Genomic DNA, 15,969 nt, shown 5'->3' on the forward strand with positions numbered 1-15,969 from the left:
AAGGACCAATTTCCTGAGTTAATTTCTTTGTTTGGTTTGCTGGTTACATAAACTCATGGTGTGAATTTAGATCTCATGGGATGTTCCTTATCACCTTCCCTTCTGAAAAAGCTCTCCGCAGCAAATTGCCTGGTGCTCCATTCAGGCTATAAGAGCTTTGTTACAGATTGCCTCTGAGGCCTGCACAAGGAGCACACAAGACATCACTGCTTTGATTAATGGCAGAAGCTGTGGCCTTCAAGGAGAGAATTTGCACACAGGAGAACTTGGAGGAACAGACAGTGATAAATCACCCTTCCCGAGGGCTGCTCGTGCCTGGAAGCTGAGATATGTGGAGCTGTGAGCGGTCCATGAGGGCAGATGTAGGGACACAGGACTAGGAAGAATAGCCCAGGAAAGCAAGTACTGGCCAAGAGCATAAATCTAATTAATTAATCTTAATAATCTTAATAATCCTAGACCAGGTGAGGCTGAGGGTTCCAGGCAGGGGTTGGCGTTTGGAGCATGGTCAAAGGCAACCGCTGCCTGTCAGGACATTGACAGTGCCCCTGTGAGTACAAGGCACATCCCTGGCCCTGGGAAGTGCTATGAGTGCAATGAGACAAGTTGCTGCTGCTTTTCTCCCAGTGAGCAATTGTGCACAGGGAGGGAATTTCCACTGGTGAGGAAGGTTGGCCCTGCGTGCAGGTGCTCGTTCATCCAGGCTGTTACACAGAGGCAGTGGCAGAACCAGTGTCAGTTGAGCAGGATCCCTCTGGCACCCCAGGCTGGGCCATGTGGTGTGACCTGCTTATGGACTGGATGTCCCTGGTGACTCTAAGTGGCTTGTACTAGCCTGGGATCAGGCTCCAGCACAGCAAACAGGACAGGAGCACCCATTTAGCTTGGTCCTTTTGAACCCTTAGGTGGCGCCAGGACTCGGGTGTGGGGAGCTGGCTCCTCTGCTCCTGCATCTCCTTTGAAGTGGTTTTCCAGGGCTTGGTGCCAACCAGGTGAGGCCACAATGTTCCCATGCTTGCCTGGAGTTGGTCCACTTGGAGCCAGCTATTGCTCACTTGCGTCACGCTACGGTGCACCGAGGTCACGGCACCTGGGAGAAAGCAGGAGCTATTTCTTGTCCTCTCCCTGCTTGCACAGCAAGTTCATCCCCACTCTTGGAGTCCCCGTGCTGTGGTTGTGCCCACAAAGCCACAAGTGCTGTGTCACCTCACTGACTTCTTCATACGGGGCTGCTGTGAGGGCTGGGGGTGGTGTGGTGGGAGTGGGACGGGGCTGGTGCAGGTGGTGGCACTGCCAGGGTCTGCTGAAGGGTGTGAAAGGGCCTGGTGGGACATGGGGATGGTGGGACATGGGGATGGTGGGACATGGGGATGGTGGGACATGGGGATGGTGGGACATGGGGATGGAGAGGAGTGGGGAGCAGGAAGAACCTCTGAGTCAGATGAGGACACTCACTGAGTCCTTTGGGGATGGATGGATGCCTTTGGGATGCCAGAGCTCACCACCCACCCAGCTAATTAAGGCAGGGAAGGGGCACACCACAAAAAGATCAGAGGGATGACGGTATCCCACAGCCCTGCCATGACGTGGGGCAGCTCCTGGCACTGAGCTGTGGTGGGGCTCACCCAGGCCCATCAGGCCCAACCTGACTGTGTCACCAAGCTGTGGGGTGTGACACAGGGGACAATGCCACATCTACCTGCATGCGGCTCATCCTGCACTTCATGCGCCCCCAGCTCTGCTCTCCAAAGCCAGGCAAGCTCTCAGGTGTGTTTGGGGACATGAGGATGGCATGGGGATGTGGGTGCTGCCCTCAGTGAGGGCGAGAGGGCTGCATACACAGTGCGGGGGTCGTGGGGTTTGCCTGGCATCTGGAGCAGCCAGGCTGCTTCCTGGGAATCACTCCTTGTCAGAGGAAACACCCTTCATGTTCAGGGATACAAATCCTGCAGCAGAACTTCTCAGGACCTTGAGCCAACGTGGTTGGGGTGAAGCAAGCCATTAATGCTCCTGGGAGCATCCCCCTGTGCTGGGGCTGAACCTGTGGCAGGGACAAACCCAGCCCTGGCTGTCACCCCTCTCTGTGTCCCAGCTGCAACAGGAGCAGCTCCTGGAGAGACAGCCTTGTGTGGGGATGACCACACTAAAGGGAGATGAGGCTGATGCTGCCATGTCTGTATGGTGCCTTCAGAGCATAGCCCAGGCAAGGACACCCTGTCCAGACTTCATATATGGGAGGAACAAGTGTCCAGTGTGACCTGAGATACCACAGGGACATGAGGGATTCCAAAGGAGACAGCTGTGATGAGTTTGCCCCAGCAGCCTCCATTTGCATCTCAATATGGGCAGCACCTGGGAATCTTCTCAACATGGCTGTGGCTTTGACATTGCAGTGTGGTGTGAATCAGGAGCTGGAGCTGCACCTCTGGAGGGATGCTTGGGCTGTGGTTTGGACAGCGTCCTGCTTTGCCCAGGGTTGGTGGGAGCTGGTGTGCCATGTGAGCAGCCACACATGGGCTCTATGAGGAGAATGGTGTGGGAGATGTGGAGCTCCTGGACCAGGTGGCACCTTTGGTGCTATGGCCATGGTGGGAGCCCCAGGCTCTGGGTATGGGCTGTGTTTTCCAGAGCCATCCTGTCATGCATGGATGTCTGGAGCTGCCCCCACATAAATCCAAGTCTTGCAAGAACTAACTGGGGGCAGCCACTGTCTGCTGTGTTTGCTGAGGGAAGGGAAACAAAGGGCCAAATTTTGGTTGGGTTTTGAGGCTGAGCACAACCATCTCAAATATCAGCACTCCATCTCTGCTGAGCACACCCTTCTGGCATCTTCTGCCCCCCAGCCAGGCTGCAGCCATGGTGCCAAGCCATGCGGCACAGCTGCGGTGTGCGCTGCCACCCAGGGCTGGTGTCTGGGCTGCCTCATCCCTTTGAACCCCTGAGGCTGGGGTTTGTGGGTGGGACAAAGCCTTTACTAACTCATCTCCATCAGCTGCTCTCTGTACTTGCCTCACCAGCTTTTTGCAATGCTCAGTGCAGAGGGTTAGTAACCCTGGCAGCAAGCCTGGGTGATTTCTTTCTTTCAGCAATTCACTTCCACACATGTAAGGGAAATAGAGCTAAGCGGGCAGCCCCTGCCCATGCTTTTATAGACCACTCCCTCAAAGTGGCATCACTTTCTGGCATGGAGTCAGGGCTGTTGTCACCACCCAGACCCTGGCTGGGACAGTGACACCAATTAGAAGGTGCCCATGGGCAGGTGCTGGGGGAACCAGCCTTGTGCCTCCTGAAAAGAGAAGGGGCTGGTGCTCAGCCTAGAAGTAATGATGTGATTTGATTACCCAGGGTGAAAGTGAGCCCACTAAGAAAGGAGGCACGGATGTGCCATGCTGCACGCTAAGGACATGATGCAAGTTTGGGAAGGGTTCTATACTTGGCCCCCAGTTCAGCCCCGCACCCCACAGTCTCCTGTTCCCGATGTGTCTGCAAGGAGAGTTGTGTCAACAAGATCACTAAGCCCTTTCCTGTGACTTGCCTCAGGATTTTCTAACTGAGCTATTTAATGACAGCGTTCCTACTCCCAGCAAAGCCTCTGCCCTGCCCTGTCCCTGCCCAGAGCTGTGTGCCCGCTGCAGCCCTGCCCCAGCCCTGCCAGCCCCCGGCACCAGGCGGGCTGTTTGCTCAGGGACTGTGCAGGGGAACTGGTTCTCCTGCCTTTGCTTCTCCAGGTTTCCTCCCAAGACTCATCCATATTTCCTCCTAGGGGAAAGGTGGATGTGAATGGGATCAGGGCTGGTCACTGTCCCCTGTCCTGCCTGGGGATGGGGCTCCGCTGCTCAGAAAGCCCCATCCTGTCTGCTGCATGGACAGCAGCAGATCTTCAGACCCAGGAAGGGAGAGGACACTCATCCATTCTCTTCCAGTGAAGCAACCAACCTGGGTCCGAAGGTTGTGTGATGGGTGGGGATGAGAGCAGAGCGGTGCCACAGTCTGAGCTCTGGGTGTCCCACAGCAGCACATGGCAGTGAGGGACACCGTGGTGACAGGCTGGGCTGTCTGTGCTGCAGACAGAGAGCTCAGAGGTGGCTGAGCCCCCAGTTTCACAGGGTGTTACATTGGGGCACATAGCCATAGGGCAGAGTGCTCCGGGAAGGTCGGACAGTGCAACAAGAGCCAGCACCTCTGTGTTTGACTCAGCTGAGATAAGGCACCCAGAAAGTGCGTCTTTTTACCCTAACGAGCCCCGTGACAGCCCAGTCACCCACAGGGAAGGGCTGAGTGCCCCAGCTGGGCCATGCTGATGTCCTGCCCTGCCCCCAGGGAACAATCCTGGGACCCCCAGCAGGACCACCCTCCTGTTCCTTCAAGAGTGTGTGACCCAGGGCACTGCAGACTGGAAACATCACTCTCACCTCTTATCCCTGCTGAGGCTCAAAATGAAAGTGTTAGGATTGGTGAGAGGGGAGAAAGAACGGAAGTGTATGTGTGAGAGGAGAGCAGAGGAATAAGGGTTAACCATGGTCAAAGACAAGGTGTGACCCAGCTGCTGAAGGACTCTTCTACATGATTCCATTCAAATGAGGAGGAGGAACTTACTGGGCAAGGGTAAGGTGTCAGAAAAATGCAGAAGGAGCCGGGCTGTAAATACACACATTAATCAATCAAGAGTTTTCTCTAACTTTCTGATGAAGTCTGAGGTAAAATAATGGGGAGATGACCTTCAAGCATTGTCCACTTCCAAAGGACATAAAGTGGAGCCCCAGCTGGGCTCACTGCAGGCAGCAGAGGAGCCCTGAGCCGTGGTGAGGACACACAGCAGCTCCGGAGCCGCAGGTGAGCTGAGCACATGTATTGTGAAATAGCATCACTGTCCCTTTCTGCAATGTCCCCCAGTGAGGTTTGTTGTGATTTCCCATGTCCCCCTCTGTTTGGTGCAGGGTTTTTGTGCTTCTCCCAGACCTGATCCTTTCCCATAGCCATGAGCTGAGTGGGAGTGGCTGTGGGGAATGGAGGACCACTGTGACCCCACCGCAGTTGTGCCAGGCTGCTGGGGACCTGTCCCTCCATCCACAGCCCCACACTTTTATCCTAATACTGCTGCTCTCCTGGGAGATCTCATTATCCACTGAGGACCTTTGTGCCTGTGACAGTGTCAGCCTGGGGAGAGCTTTTGGGGATGCTCTCTTTGCAGCTCCTGCTCCCATCTAGCCATGCCACCCACCTTGTACCTCTCTGGGTTTGCAGGTGCCTTCCCATGATGTTCATTAACAAGAAGCTCTTCAGCACTGCCTTGCTCGGGCTGCTGGTCACACTGTCCATCATCGCCCTCATCCTCAGCCTGGTGAGGGTTGAAGATGTCACCCTGCCACCCACAATCCAGGTGAGCCAAAAGAGGGTCCCTGAGCAGCACTGGGGAGGTGAGAACCAATGGCTCTGAGGGTCAGGGCCGACAATGTTGCTGGGACCTGCCGTATCTCAGGTGGGTGGGTGTTTCACTCCCAGTTAACACAGCCTGGGCAGCAGAGAAAAGCCACCTCTGAAACCCCCTGCACACTCACACGTGGGTAGGGCAGAGTTCTGCCCGCTCCCTCTGCCCCGCAGCGCAGCAATGCAGCGCGATGCACCTCCACGTGGCCTTTGTCCCCACAGCTCCCCAGGCTCCATCCCAGCTGCTCACACAGCAGCACTGCACTGCAGCTCCTCCTGATTCCCCACCTCACTTCTGGGAGCAGCCAGGGCTGGGTTCCCTCATTGGGTGGAGGTGTTGGGCTTTGGGGGGCTGGTGGTGCAGCTGGCTGCTCTCAGGCTGTATAGGGCTGGGGAGCAGGGAGTGCTGAGCTGGGGAGCTGCTGGCCCAGGGGTGGGGCTGAAGTAGACACGAGAGGTATTCAACCAATAAAGAAAATAAGAAAGCATGAGGAAACCAACAAATGCTTGTGTGAGCTGGCATGACTGAATGGACCTCAGCAGGGGGAACTAAAAGTGTCTGCTGCTGTGATAAGTGCCTGTGCTAAGTGCATGGATGGGATATGTCCTATTGCCACTGCGCTCTGCCTGGTGCACACAGCCCGACCTCACAGAGCTGCTTTTGAGGCATGCCCTGGGCTGATGAACCTGGCATGATGTCTTGGTTGTTCCTTCCAGTACGGGATGGTGTTTGATGCAGGCTCATCCCACACCTCTCTGTTTGTCTACGAGTGGGACTCGGACAAGCAGAACAACACCGGTGTGGTCAGCCAGACCTTGTCCTGTGATGTCCAGGGTCAGTATTCCCTGGGCAAGGGCTTGCGTGGTGGGTGGGTTGACCTGGCCTCCCCCTCCTTGTCCTGCCCATGATACACAAAACCAACCACTTGGTGGGACTGAAGTGTTCTTGGTCTTCCTCTGGATTTCACCCTCCACTTTGTACTGCACAAGTTGTCCTGAGGGGGGAAGGTCTCATCCTGACACAGTGTATCTGGGGGGCTGTGGTGGGGACCCTCAGGTAGCTCTTGCCCTTTCTGGTTGGTGCATTGGCTCATGCAGTGCTTGCAGATGGCAGGTCCCACTGCTTCTGTTTTCCACTTATTGGGCTCTGCTTTGCCTCTGTGCTCTCTGTGCTCCTGTTCTGGCATCCAAAGAGGATGCAAGCCTGGGCAAAGCCTTTAATCCCAGTGATGAAACATGGACAAGTGTTACACACCTGCTCAGGGCTCAGTTAGGAGTGCAGGTACTGTGGGCCAGCCTAAGAGGTGGAGATCACAACAGATCTGTGAGCCAGGTCCTGCAGGACCGGGGGACCCTGATAAAGAACCCTTTCTTGCCAGGAGGGGACAGATCTCACTGCCCTGTGTTCTCCCACTCCTTCATCTGTTCCTCATCAGCCTGTCCCAGCTTGACTCTCTTCCAGGGCCAGGCATATCAAGCTATGCCGAAGATCCCCCGAAAGCTGGTGCTTCCCTAAGAGAGTGCCTGGATGAAGCCCTGAAGGTCATTCCTGCTGCAAAACAGAGGGATGTCTCAGTTTACTTTGGAGCGACAGCTGGCATGAGGCTATTGAGGTACTGCTGTGGGGCTCAGGGCCGGTGGGGCAGTGGCACCACATCCTGCGTGGGGCTGAGCTGTCAAGTGCTCCCAGCTCTCTTGCTGCCCTGAGCCAACTCTGGGCAGGGGACAAAGCCGGCCCGTGGGTGGCTGAGCTGCTCTGGGGTCACAGAGGCTGCCCAGAGATTGCCAGGGGCATCCTGGGACCCCACAGCCCAGGAAGGTCCTGTGTCTGCCCAGATGTGATGGTGGGAGGGCAGGGCAGAGGCAAGAGGCAAAGAGGTGATGTGGGACCTGGCCTTTCCCCATCCGGTATTAACTCTCTTCAAATGTCAGCCTTCATTTCATGGCTCTTGGTTTTATGGTTACATATTTCTAACATTATTTCAGTGCCTTGGCAATCTAATCCCTCCTTTGGGTCATACCCTGAGGGTTACTTGTTTCAGAGAGTGAGCACAGCCCACAGCCCCACACGCTCTGCCCCACTCAGGTCTGAAGCTGCTCTGGCCCCGTCCTGGCAGAACCCCATAGCTCAGCAGCCAGCAATAGGTGTGTGATCACCTGTGACCCTCAGGACACTTGAGGATGGCACGAAGTTGAGTGGTGCAGTCATGTGCTGGAGAGGAGGGCTGCCACTGAGAGGGAGCTGGTCAGGATGCAGAAAAATGGGGAGGGACTCTGCCATAGAATGTAGTGATGCTTTAAATGGGGTAGGTTTAAGTTAGATACAAGGCACAAATTCTTCCCTATGAGAGCTGTGAGGCACTGGAGGCTGACAGAGAAGCTGTGAATGTCTCATCATGGGTCCAAACCTTTGAATCCTTCTTAGGGAGCAGAACAGCTCAGCTGCAGACCAAGTCCTGGCTGAAATCGCTAAAACCATACAAGAGTATCCTGTGGCTTTCTGTGGGGCTCAGATCATTACAGGAGAAGAGGAGGGAGCTTATGGTTGGATCACCATCAACTACCTGCTGGAGTCCTTCACCAAGGTGGGAGGGGTGAAATGCCCAAATCTTTGCCAGCACAGAAGGAAGGGTCTCTCAGCAACGATCTGGGGGAAGCAGCCAGTTATCCTCTGACTTATTTATAGTGAAAGACAGGAGAGAAGTCAGGAATGGGGGTGTTCCTGCTAAAAAATGGGGGCACCTCTTTGCACCACGTGGACATGGAGCCTCTTAGGGACCATGCAGCCCAATGAGGACAGTTTGCTCCTGCTTTGACTCACTGTCCAGGGAAAGTCTGTGTCCACGTCCACGTGGTGCTGGGAGGCCTTAGTTTGGGTTCTACATGTCACTCAAGGAAGCTGGAGCCAAACACCCTGCTCTCTTGCTCCCAGTGGGACAGTGGGACCTCATGTACAGGAAGAGCCAGCTAAGATCCTAAATCCACCAAACTAAATAACAATCCCCCATTGACTTACATGGGCTGAAAATTTTGCTGAGAGCAAGTAATCCCAGCTGTCTCACAGTCCTCTTCCTCTCCTGCTTTGCCTTGGCAGTACTCCCCAAAAGCACACACGTGGGTCCATCCAGAGGCAGCCAACAGTTTTGGGGCTCTGGACCTTGGAGGAGCATCAACTCAGATCAGCTTTGCCCCCAAAGGTTCAGTCATAAAATGGAACGAAACCTCCACGTTCACGCTGTATGGATACAACTACAACATCTACACTCACAGCTACATCTGCTATGGGCAGAACGAGATGTGGAAGCGCCTGGCAAAGGAGTTAATTGTGGTGAGAGGAGAACAGGAGGGGGGAATTGGATTCTACTCTTGTGATACCAAACACTCTCTTGTTAATGTAGTAAAAATATAAACAGATAATGCTCATTCAGAGAGGCATCAATAGAGACTGAGAGCTGGCAAAGGCTCCCTGGATGTGGGCAGGCAGGTGTGGGGAGGAGCACAGCAAGCATCAGAAGTGAAGGTTTGTGAGGGTTTGTCCAGATTTGTGCATCTGTCTCACGGGAGGGTGCAGAAATGTCAGGGTCAGACTCTTTATGGAGATGCAAAGTGACATTTCCACAAGCAGGAACATGAGAACATTTGACCAGGTGCAGGGAGAAGCTTCCTTCCCAATAATGGTGGACAGATGCTGTGCAGTCTCCACCACTGGAGTCTCCTTGAGGTCTGTTGGAGGCTGCAGCCTGCAAATCATTGGATTTTGCTGTTCTCAGGAGTCGTCCTCCAGCACACTAGTTGAACACCCTTGCTACCCCAAAGACTACAAGGAAACCATCTCGCTGTCTTCCTTCCGCACCAGCCCCTGCACCAACCAGAGTGACCCACGCCTGCCTCTTGATGACAGAAATGTGACCCTGGAGGGCAGGAGCAACAGCAGCGGGTGTTTGGTTGCCATCAAGAAGCTCTTCAACTTCTCGGCATGTGGACAGAGCCAGGACTGCTCCTTCGATGGCATCTACCAGCCCCCCGTCAGCGGGCAGTTCTTTGTAAGGCAAACCCCGTCCTCCTTCCCCCAGCTCTGTGTGTCCCCCTGGTGCTGTGGTGTCCTGCTAAGCCCCGTGCCACTGTCACCTCCCTGCAGCAGAGCGGGGGCAAGCAGCACCCATACTGCCAGTGCCCCAGGGTGCACCAGAGGTTCCAGGCTGCTCTCAAAATGGGACCCTTCTAATAAAACAGATGCTTAGTGAGACCCCCAGCCATCATCTCTTCTGTGACAGAGATAGTGTAACAGGGGTTGGGTAAAGCTGGGGAAGACCCAGTGAAAGCCACCCATGCAAGCAGGCCTTCCTGCTTGGAGGGAGAAGGGCAGCCCTCACTGTAACTCACTGATATTTCTACCTCTTGCTTTTCAGGCCTTTTCTGCTTTTTACTACAACTTCAAGTTTCTCAACCTGACCGAGGGACAGTCGCTGGCCACCGTCAGGGACACCATTGAGCGATTCTGTGCAAGAACCTGGGAGGATGTATGTTTCTTGTTATGGGAAGCTGTGGGGAAAAGCAAATGGGTGGGGGAAGAGCTGAGATCCCAAGAGACTCCAACCCTACAGCTGTGCCCTTGAGCACTTGGGGTTGTGCCCTCTGCCCTGGGAGCTGTGCCATGCCTTGTGTCCAAGTCATTAATCATAACATTAAAGACAATGGTCCTAAAATGGAGCTCTGCAGACCCCTACTGGTGTCTGCTCACTAACCTGGAAATTGCCCACAAATACCTTTGTTTCTTCCTCTAACACGCTCCTCCCAGCTGTCTTCCAGTTACCCTGAGGAGAATCCTGAGCGACTGCCTAAATACTGCGCCAATGCCAACTACATCCTCACACTCCTCCTTGATGCCTACAAGTTCAATGAGACCAGCTGGAACAACATCTTCTTCCAGATGAAGGTCAGCAGGGAACTTGGCCAGAAGGTGGGAACGTGCAGCACGGGGCTAACTCAGCATCTCCTCTCCTTGGGCAGGTGGGGAGCACCAGCGTGGGCTGGACTCTTGGCTACATGCTGAACCTCACCAACATGATCCCAGCGGAGGCTCCAGTGCGGGTGAAGGGACACACACCCTCCCTGTGGGCTGCAGCCGTTGCCTTCATCACCCTCACCTTGGCTTTGGGGCTTGTTGCTCTGGTTGTGCTTTTGTGGACGTAGGAATGGTAACTTCTACTGCACTGAAGAACCAAGGGTTGGCTCATAGAACTGTCATAGAACCCCAGATATCCAGGCAGGCACCACAGGAGGTTTCCTGAGGATCCCCTGGAGGGATCAGCCTCCACACCACAGCCAGGCCAATCCGCCTCCATTAATTCTGTCAGAGATTTGTCCTCCACCCCACTGGCTGGAGAACGGAGCTTGGAAAGCCAGGAAGGTCCCTGCCAGCTGTGCCAGTCTGAGGGCACAGAAGGCTCTGTGATGCCCCACCTGGCTTTCCTTACAAACCCATTGCCTGGGCTCAGGTGCTGGCCTAGGCACTGAAATGCAAATTGAGCATCCACAGCCAGAAAGGTCCATCTCATCGTCTCATTTCATCTTATCTCTTCCTTTTCTTGCAGGACAGAGGGATCATTATTCCGCAGTGCCCTATGGATGCCAGGCTGCAAGTGCAGCTGGCTGCAGATCTTGCTGAGCTGGATCTTCCCCATGGCTGTGCCCTTACCTTTGCCTTTGGTTCTGCTCACTCCTTATCTGCCCTGTGCATGATTCACTTTGTTATTTGCTGGGAGCACGTCTGCCTCCCGGCAGCACGGAGCTGACCTTTGCAGTTGTTGCAGAAAGGCAGGCACCCAGCCGCTCTCGTTATTCAGAAGTAAACACTGGAAAAGGCAGTGAAGATGGAAATGCTTGTTATTTTGTTTCTGTGCTGATAAGATTTTATTGCTTCCACCTCAGAGGTAAGGGCTGGTAATGATGGGGACACAGGGGGATGGGGACAGAACGATGGGGAAGTGTTCAATACTGTTGCTGCCAAACACATCTCTTTCCTGCCCCTTGGGTCCCACCGTCTTTAGCTTCTCCAACCAGCACTGAGGGCAAAGGAAAACCATAGAGCACACAGTTACAGGGAGGTTTTTCTAAGGCCTGTGCTGCTCCCAGCTCACCAGGCAGGTTCCTGCATTACAAGTTTGCAGCTCCAGGACACAGAGATGCTTCCCCCAACAGCAGCTCCTTGCACAAGTTTGGCACCAGCAGCACCAGGCGGCTGCAGCAGCCTCTGAAGCCAGCAGTGCTAGAGGCTCTCATAGCCAGAGGAGTCCTTCCAGTAGCATATGGCTGCGATCAGGCAGAAGATAAGAATGACTGTGATGGCAAGTATGACTGTGGCTGCTATCCATCTGCTTTTGGGGAGCCATACAACTTTCTGGGGGGTCTCTGAGGGAATCATGTTGGTGAGATTGAGCATATAGCCCAGAGTCCAGCCAACATCCACATTTGAGACCTGTGCAGAGAAGAAGAGGAGACAGAGAAGGAAGAGAGATGTGAAGGGCTGCAAAGTAACAGACAAGCACAGACATGGGTGGTGGACCTTGCCAAGCCATCATCCCGCACCCCAGGGACAGGGGCAGGGCAGGCACAAGCACGCAGGCTTTGTGAAGCAGCTGTGAAGCTGCGGGTGCCTTCTCACCTGCTTTCGGAAGTGGATGTTGTGCCACGTCCTGTTGTCGAACTTGTAGCCTTGCAGCAGGAGGGTGAGGATGTAGGAGCTGGCTGCACAGGAGTCACGGAGGTGGGTCTTGTTCCTGGTGGGAAACTCCTTCTGCAACTGTAGATGAGGAAGAGCAAGGTGGGGCTGCATGTACAGAGCAACGCTTGGTGCACCCACATTATAGGGAAAGTGCAGCCAAGAGCAAAGACCTGCGGAGCAAGGAGCAGGTGGGGGGATGCTGGCTGCTCTCCCACCCAGCCCAGAGACCGCTGTGCTCCATCCAGCTCCCCCAGCAGCCCTTCCACACAGCAGAGGACGGGCTGCAGACAGAACCACAGGCCACGTGGTGCCCAGGCTGAGCAAGACAAGGGCAGGGATCAGCAGCTCCCGGGCAGGATCTCACCGTCATCCAATTTCTGGAGCAGAATTTCCAGAGAGTGTCATTAACGGAACTCAGGGACGGCTCTTCAGTCAGGTTCAGGAAGTGGAGGTTGTAATAAAACGCTGAAAAAGCCTGTGGGTATTTACAACCAAAGGAGGAGGTTAATGACACACCCAGGCTCCTGGCACCCTCCTACCCCTCACTTGGGGTGCTCTGCTTCCTTACACCCCCAGCACCACCCCACGGTCGGAGGCTCCTTACAAAGAACTGTCCCCGTACGGGCGGCTGATAGACCCCGTCGAACCCACACGTCCTGTTGGCCCCGCAGGTGAAGTTGAAGAGCTTCAGGATGGCAGCGCGGCACACTGCAGGGTTCCCTGTCCCTGTCACCGTGAGGACCTGTGCAGGGCTGAGCAGGCTTGGAATGGGGACACAGGGACTGTCATAGATCGCTGCTATGGTGATGTTCTCCTGGTATCCTTTGGGGTAGCAGGGCTGTGATATCTGCTGGGCATACAAGCTGTCCTGTTGAGAGAGAGGGAGCTGTTAGCATCACCCTGGCACTAGGGCTGAGGATGGAAAGGAGAGAAGCAGCCCACAGACACTGCCTATTCAAACAACTGGACGCAGGATGCAGACACCCTGCCATCACCCTGGCTCCACTGCCCACGGGGTTACATCTGCACCAGAGCAACACCATGCTATGGGGTGCAGGCACAGAGTTGTAGGACAGCCAGCAGCCTGATTTCACCCTGGCTCATTCCTTCCCTAGTGCTGGGCCATACCTGGGGTGGCCCCACCATATCAGCCCTCACTGGTGCTTGCACAGCAGCACTCAGCCCCATGGTTGTGATACCCAGCGTGTGCTGCCTGCCTGGCTCAGTGAAACCATGGCTTTGGCTGCAGCAGAGCAGCACAAGACTGAGGGCAATTACCTGGTGTAAAGATGCCAAGAGCCTCTTCAGGACTTCCTTTAGTCCATAGCAGAGGTAGCTGTGGGTGTAAACTGAATGGTTGGTCCCATACAGCCTGAGGAGGGCTCTCGTGTTCTCGTCATCAGTTGTGGTCCCAGGTAGAAAAGTGATCTGGGTTGAAGCCCCACCAAGGTCCAGAGCTCCGACAACATTCTCCACTGGAGGGTGGGTCCACTCACCTGCAAAGGAGTACTGCCCCACACAGAGAGTTACTCACAGTGCATGGACCTGATTCAGGGTGAGCCCAGGGATACTGGCTTCCCTGAATGAACTGTGGTGCAACAGGGAGGAGGGAACCACAATCCACAGGCCCCACAGCCTCTGGGGCTCCTCCAGACACTGCAGGGGCTGAAAGGCCTCCGTGTTCCCCTGTTTCACCATGAAGCAGTGACTGATTCCCAAGGGGTCCCAGCCTCAATGCCCAGTAGCACTGGGGAGGTTCTAATGCAGCAAGATCTCCCAGTACAGGGAGACCCTCCTGCTACCTGCCCTCCCACCATCCCGCACCTTGATAAGTGTCTCCATCAGGTAGTTGACGGTGATCCAACCAAAGGCACCCTCCTCATTCCCAGTGAGGATCTGAGCTCCACGGAAGTCCACAGGGTACTCACGAATGGCCTTGCTGACCTCAGCAAAGACCTGATCAGCTTTTGTGCTGTTCTGCTCCCTGCCAAGGGAAGGAGGGAGATGCTGGTGGAGGGATTGTGGTGCTGGCAGCAGACGTGGTGTAGAACCACAAAGTCACTGTTTGCCCATCCCAAAAGGCATCAGAAATACCAGCCAGGACGGCAAAGTGCCACTTCACCTCGCAATATAATCTCACCAGCATCCCAGACCCACAGCAGCTGTGACTGGGGCGCAGTCTCTGAGGGCTCAGGGCTGTGGGGTGCAGGGATGCAGGCAGTGCCCGTACCTGAGCAGTCTCATGCCCGCTGTGGCCCCCAGGTAGGTGGGTGTCTCCCGCTGCTGCTCTGCAGGGATGATTGTCATGGCCTTGGCCAGGCAGGGCTTCAGGCTGGCTCCAGCCTCAGCGGGGTTATCTGCATAGCTGGAAATGCCAGATCCTGCAACAGAACAGCCTGTAATGGAGCCAGCCCAGGAGAACAGCAGAGTGAGGGCACCTCCTCCCACCCCATGCCAAGCGCTCTCTCTCATCCTCTTAGGCAATGCCCAGAAGCCACAGAAAAAGCCCAAAACTCTGTGTGAACAAATGGAAAAAGACAGTTTTTAAGTCAGTGCGGATAGGAGCCACAGGCAAAAATAGCCAGCAGAGACACAGTGAGATCTCGTGAGTTCTGCAGAGCTTCCTGCAGACCCTGTGAGAAGAAGTGTAAAGAGATGTTCCAGGAAGTGGCTGCAAGAGTTTCACATCTAATGGCCAAAGCTGCAAGAGTTTCACATCTAATGGCCAAGGTACAAAGTGATGCACAGCAGTGGGCTGCACAGTGGCACCGGGTCCATGAGCCATGCTAACTACAGGCTGAGCTTCTGACCCACCTTCGGGCAGCACAGCCCCCAGCATTATGGGGACCCTTAAACCACAGCTGCTCCTCTGCCAGGCTCCCCCGACCTCTTTGGGGCCGACTCCGCTTTGCCCAGCACAGGCTGAGGAGCTCAGGTTCCCCTCTGTGCTGCAGGAGCCGGAGCAGCCACGTGCCGGCACTCACCATTCACAGTGCAGGACTCCACCTGGGAGACGATGCCCGTGCCGTTCTCCTTGTCTGCCGGCCACTGGTAGACGTAGAGCGCCGTGTGCGTGGAGCCGGCGTCGAACACCAGCCCGAACTGCGGAGAGATGCCGATGGGATGCGGGGTGCCGGGGCGCGGATCACGGCCGTCCCGCAGCGCCCTCCGAGCCCCGGGACCGCGGGGTGCGGGCTGTCCATGCAGCGCCGCCGGCCGAGCAGCACCGGGAAGGGCGGGCGGCATCCCCGGCCCGGACACCTACTTTCTTCCGGACGGGACGGTCCCGTTTCGCGGTCAGCACCAGGAGGAGCGCGGCGGTCACCAGCACGGCCAGCACGGCCAGCCCCGCCAGCACGGGCCGCATGTCGGACGCCCCGTTCGGCCGGCACCGAGCGGCGCCTCCGGCGGAACCCGCGGGGCAAAGCGAAATAGAAACACGGCCCGGCTCCACGTCCGGGTCCCGCCCAGCCCGGCCCGGGGCGGGCGCTCAGCGCGGCCCTGAGCGGGGTCAGCGCTGCGGGACGGCATGGAGCTGCGGGAGGAGCTCGGCCGTGGGGACGGTGCGGGTGGGAGCGGGGCAGGGGGGTCCAAACCATGGGGACAGATGGGGCCCTGCCCGGGGTGGCAGGTCCCTGTCCCTGTCCCTGGGGTGTGTTTCTCGCTGCGATGTGTCCATGGCCGTGAGATGTGATGTCCCCACCTGCCGGGTCCCTCCTGTCCCGGGCACCTCTGCATCTCTCTGTCCCTGGCGCTGCCTGCAGCACTATCAGAGCAGGGGGCGGCAGGGGGGCGCAGGTGACGGGCTTGGCCGTGCT

General features: G+C 56.0%; 2 protein-coding genes across 3 annotated transcripts; one reads left to right on the plus strand and one right to left on the minus strand.

The window, feature by feature from the left end:
- Positions 1 to 4,696: 4,696 nt before the first annotated feature.
- On the plus strand, positions 4,697 to 11,161 carry LOC107321669 (ectonucleoside triphosphate diphosphohydrolase 8-like). 2 transcript variants are annotated; one of them, XM_015878815.3, is made up of 11 exons: positions 4,697 to 4,833; positions 5,245 to 5,380; positions 6,145 to 6,262; positions 6,890 to 7,040; positions 7,853 to 8,012; positions 8,522 to 8,755; positions 9,198 to 9,470; positions 9,837 to 9,947; positions 10,226 to 10,363; positions 10,438 to 10,625; positions 11,022 to 11,161. In XM_015878815.3, the coding sequence occupies exons 2-10, from the start codon at positions 5,255 to 5,257 to the stop codon at positions 10,618 to 10,620; spliced, it is 1,494 nt and encodes a 497-aa protein (XP_015734301.2). In that variant the 5' UTR covers positions 4,697 to 4,833; positions 5,245 to 5,254; the 3' UTR covers positions 10,621 to 10,625; positions 11,022 to 11,161. The 2 variants fall into 2 exon arrangements, with proteins under 2 accessions (XP_015734301.2, XP_085377743.1); XM_085521617.1 differs by lacking the exons at positions 9,837 to 9,947; positions 10,226 to 10,363; positions 10,438 to 10,625; positions 11,022 to 11,161 and having other exon boundaries at positions 9,284 to 9,433.
- Positions 11,162 to 11,316: 155 nt separating this feature from the next.
- Positions 11,317 to 15,640, minus strand: LOC107321667 (ectonucleoside triphosphate diphosphohydrolase 8-like). Its single transcript, XM_015878811.3, has 9 exons — positions 15,417 to 15,640; positions 15,136 to 15,253; positions 14,382 to 14,532; positions 13,976 to 14,135; positions 13,430 to 13,660; positions 12,756 to 13,019; positions 12,516 to 12,626; positions 12,092 to 12,229; positions 11,317 to 11,905 (listed from the first exon to the last, which is right to left on the minus strand). The coding sequence occupies exons 1-9, from the start codon at positions 15,516 to 15,518 to the stop codon at positions 11,696 to 11,698; spliced, it is 1,485 nt and encodes a 494-aa protein (XP_015734297.2). The 5' UTR covers positions 15,519 to 15,640; the 3' UTR covers positions 11,317 to 11,695.
- Positions 15,641 to 15,969: the final 329 nt, after the last annotated feature.

The sequence above is a fragment of the Coturnix japonica genome, chromosome 21, assembly GCF_054131305.1.
Source record: "Coturnix japonica strain WE chromosome 21, WE-NBRP24, whole genome shotgun sequence".
Lineage (NCBI taxonomy): Eukaryota > Metazoa > Chordata > Aves > Galliformes > Phasianidae > Coturnix > Coturnix japonica.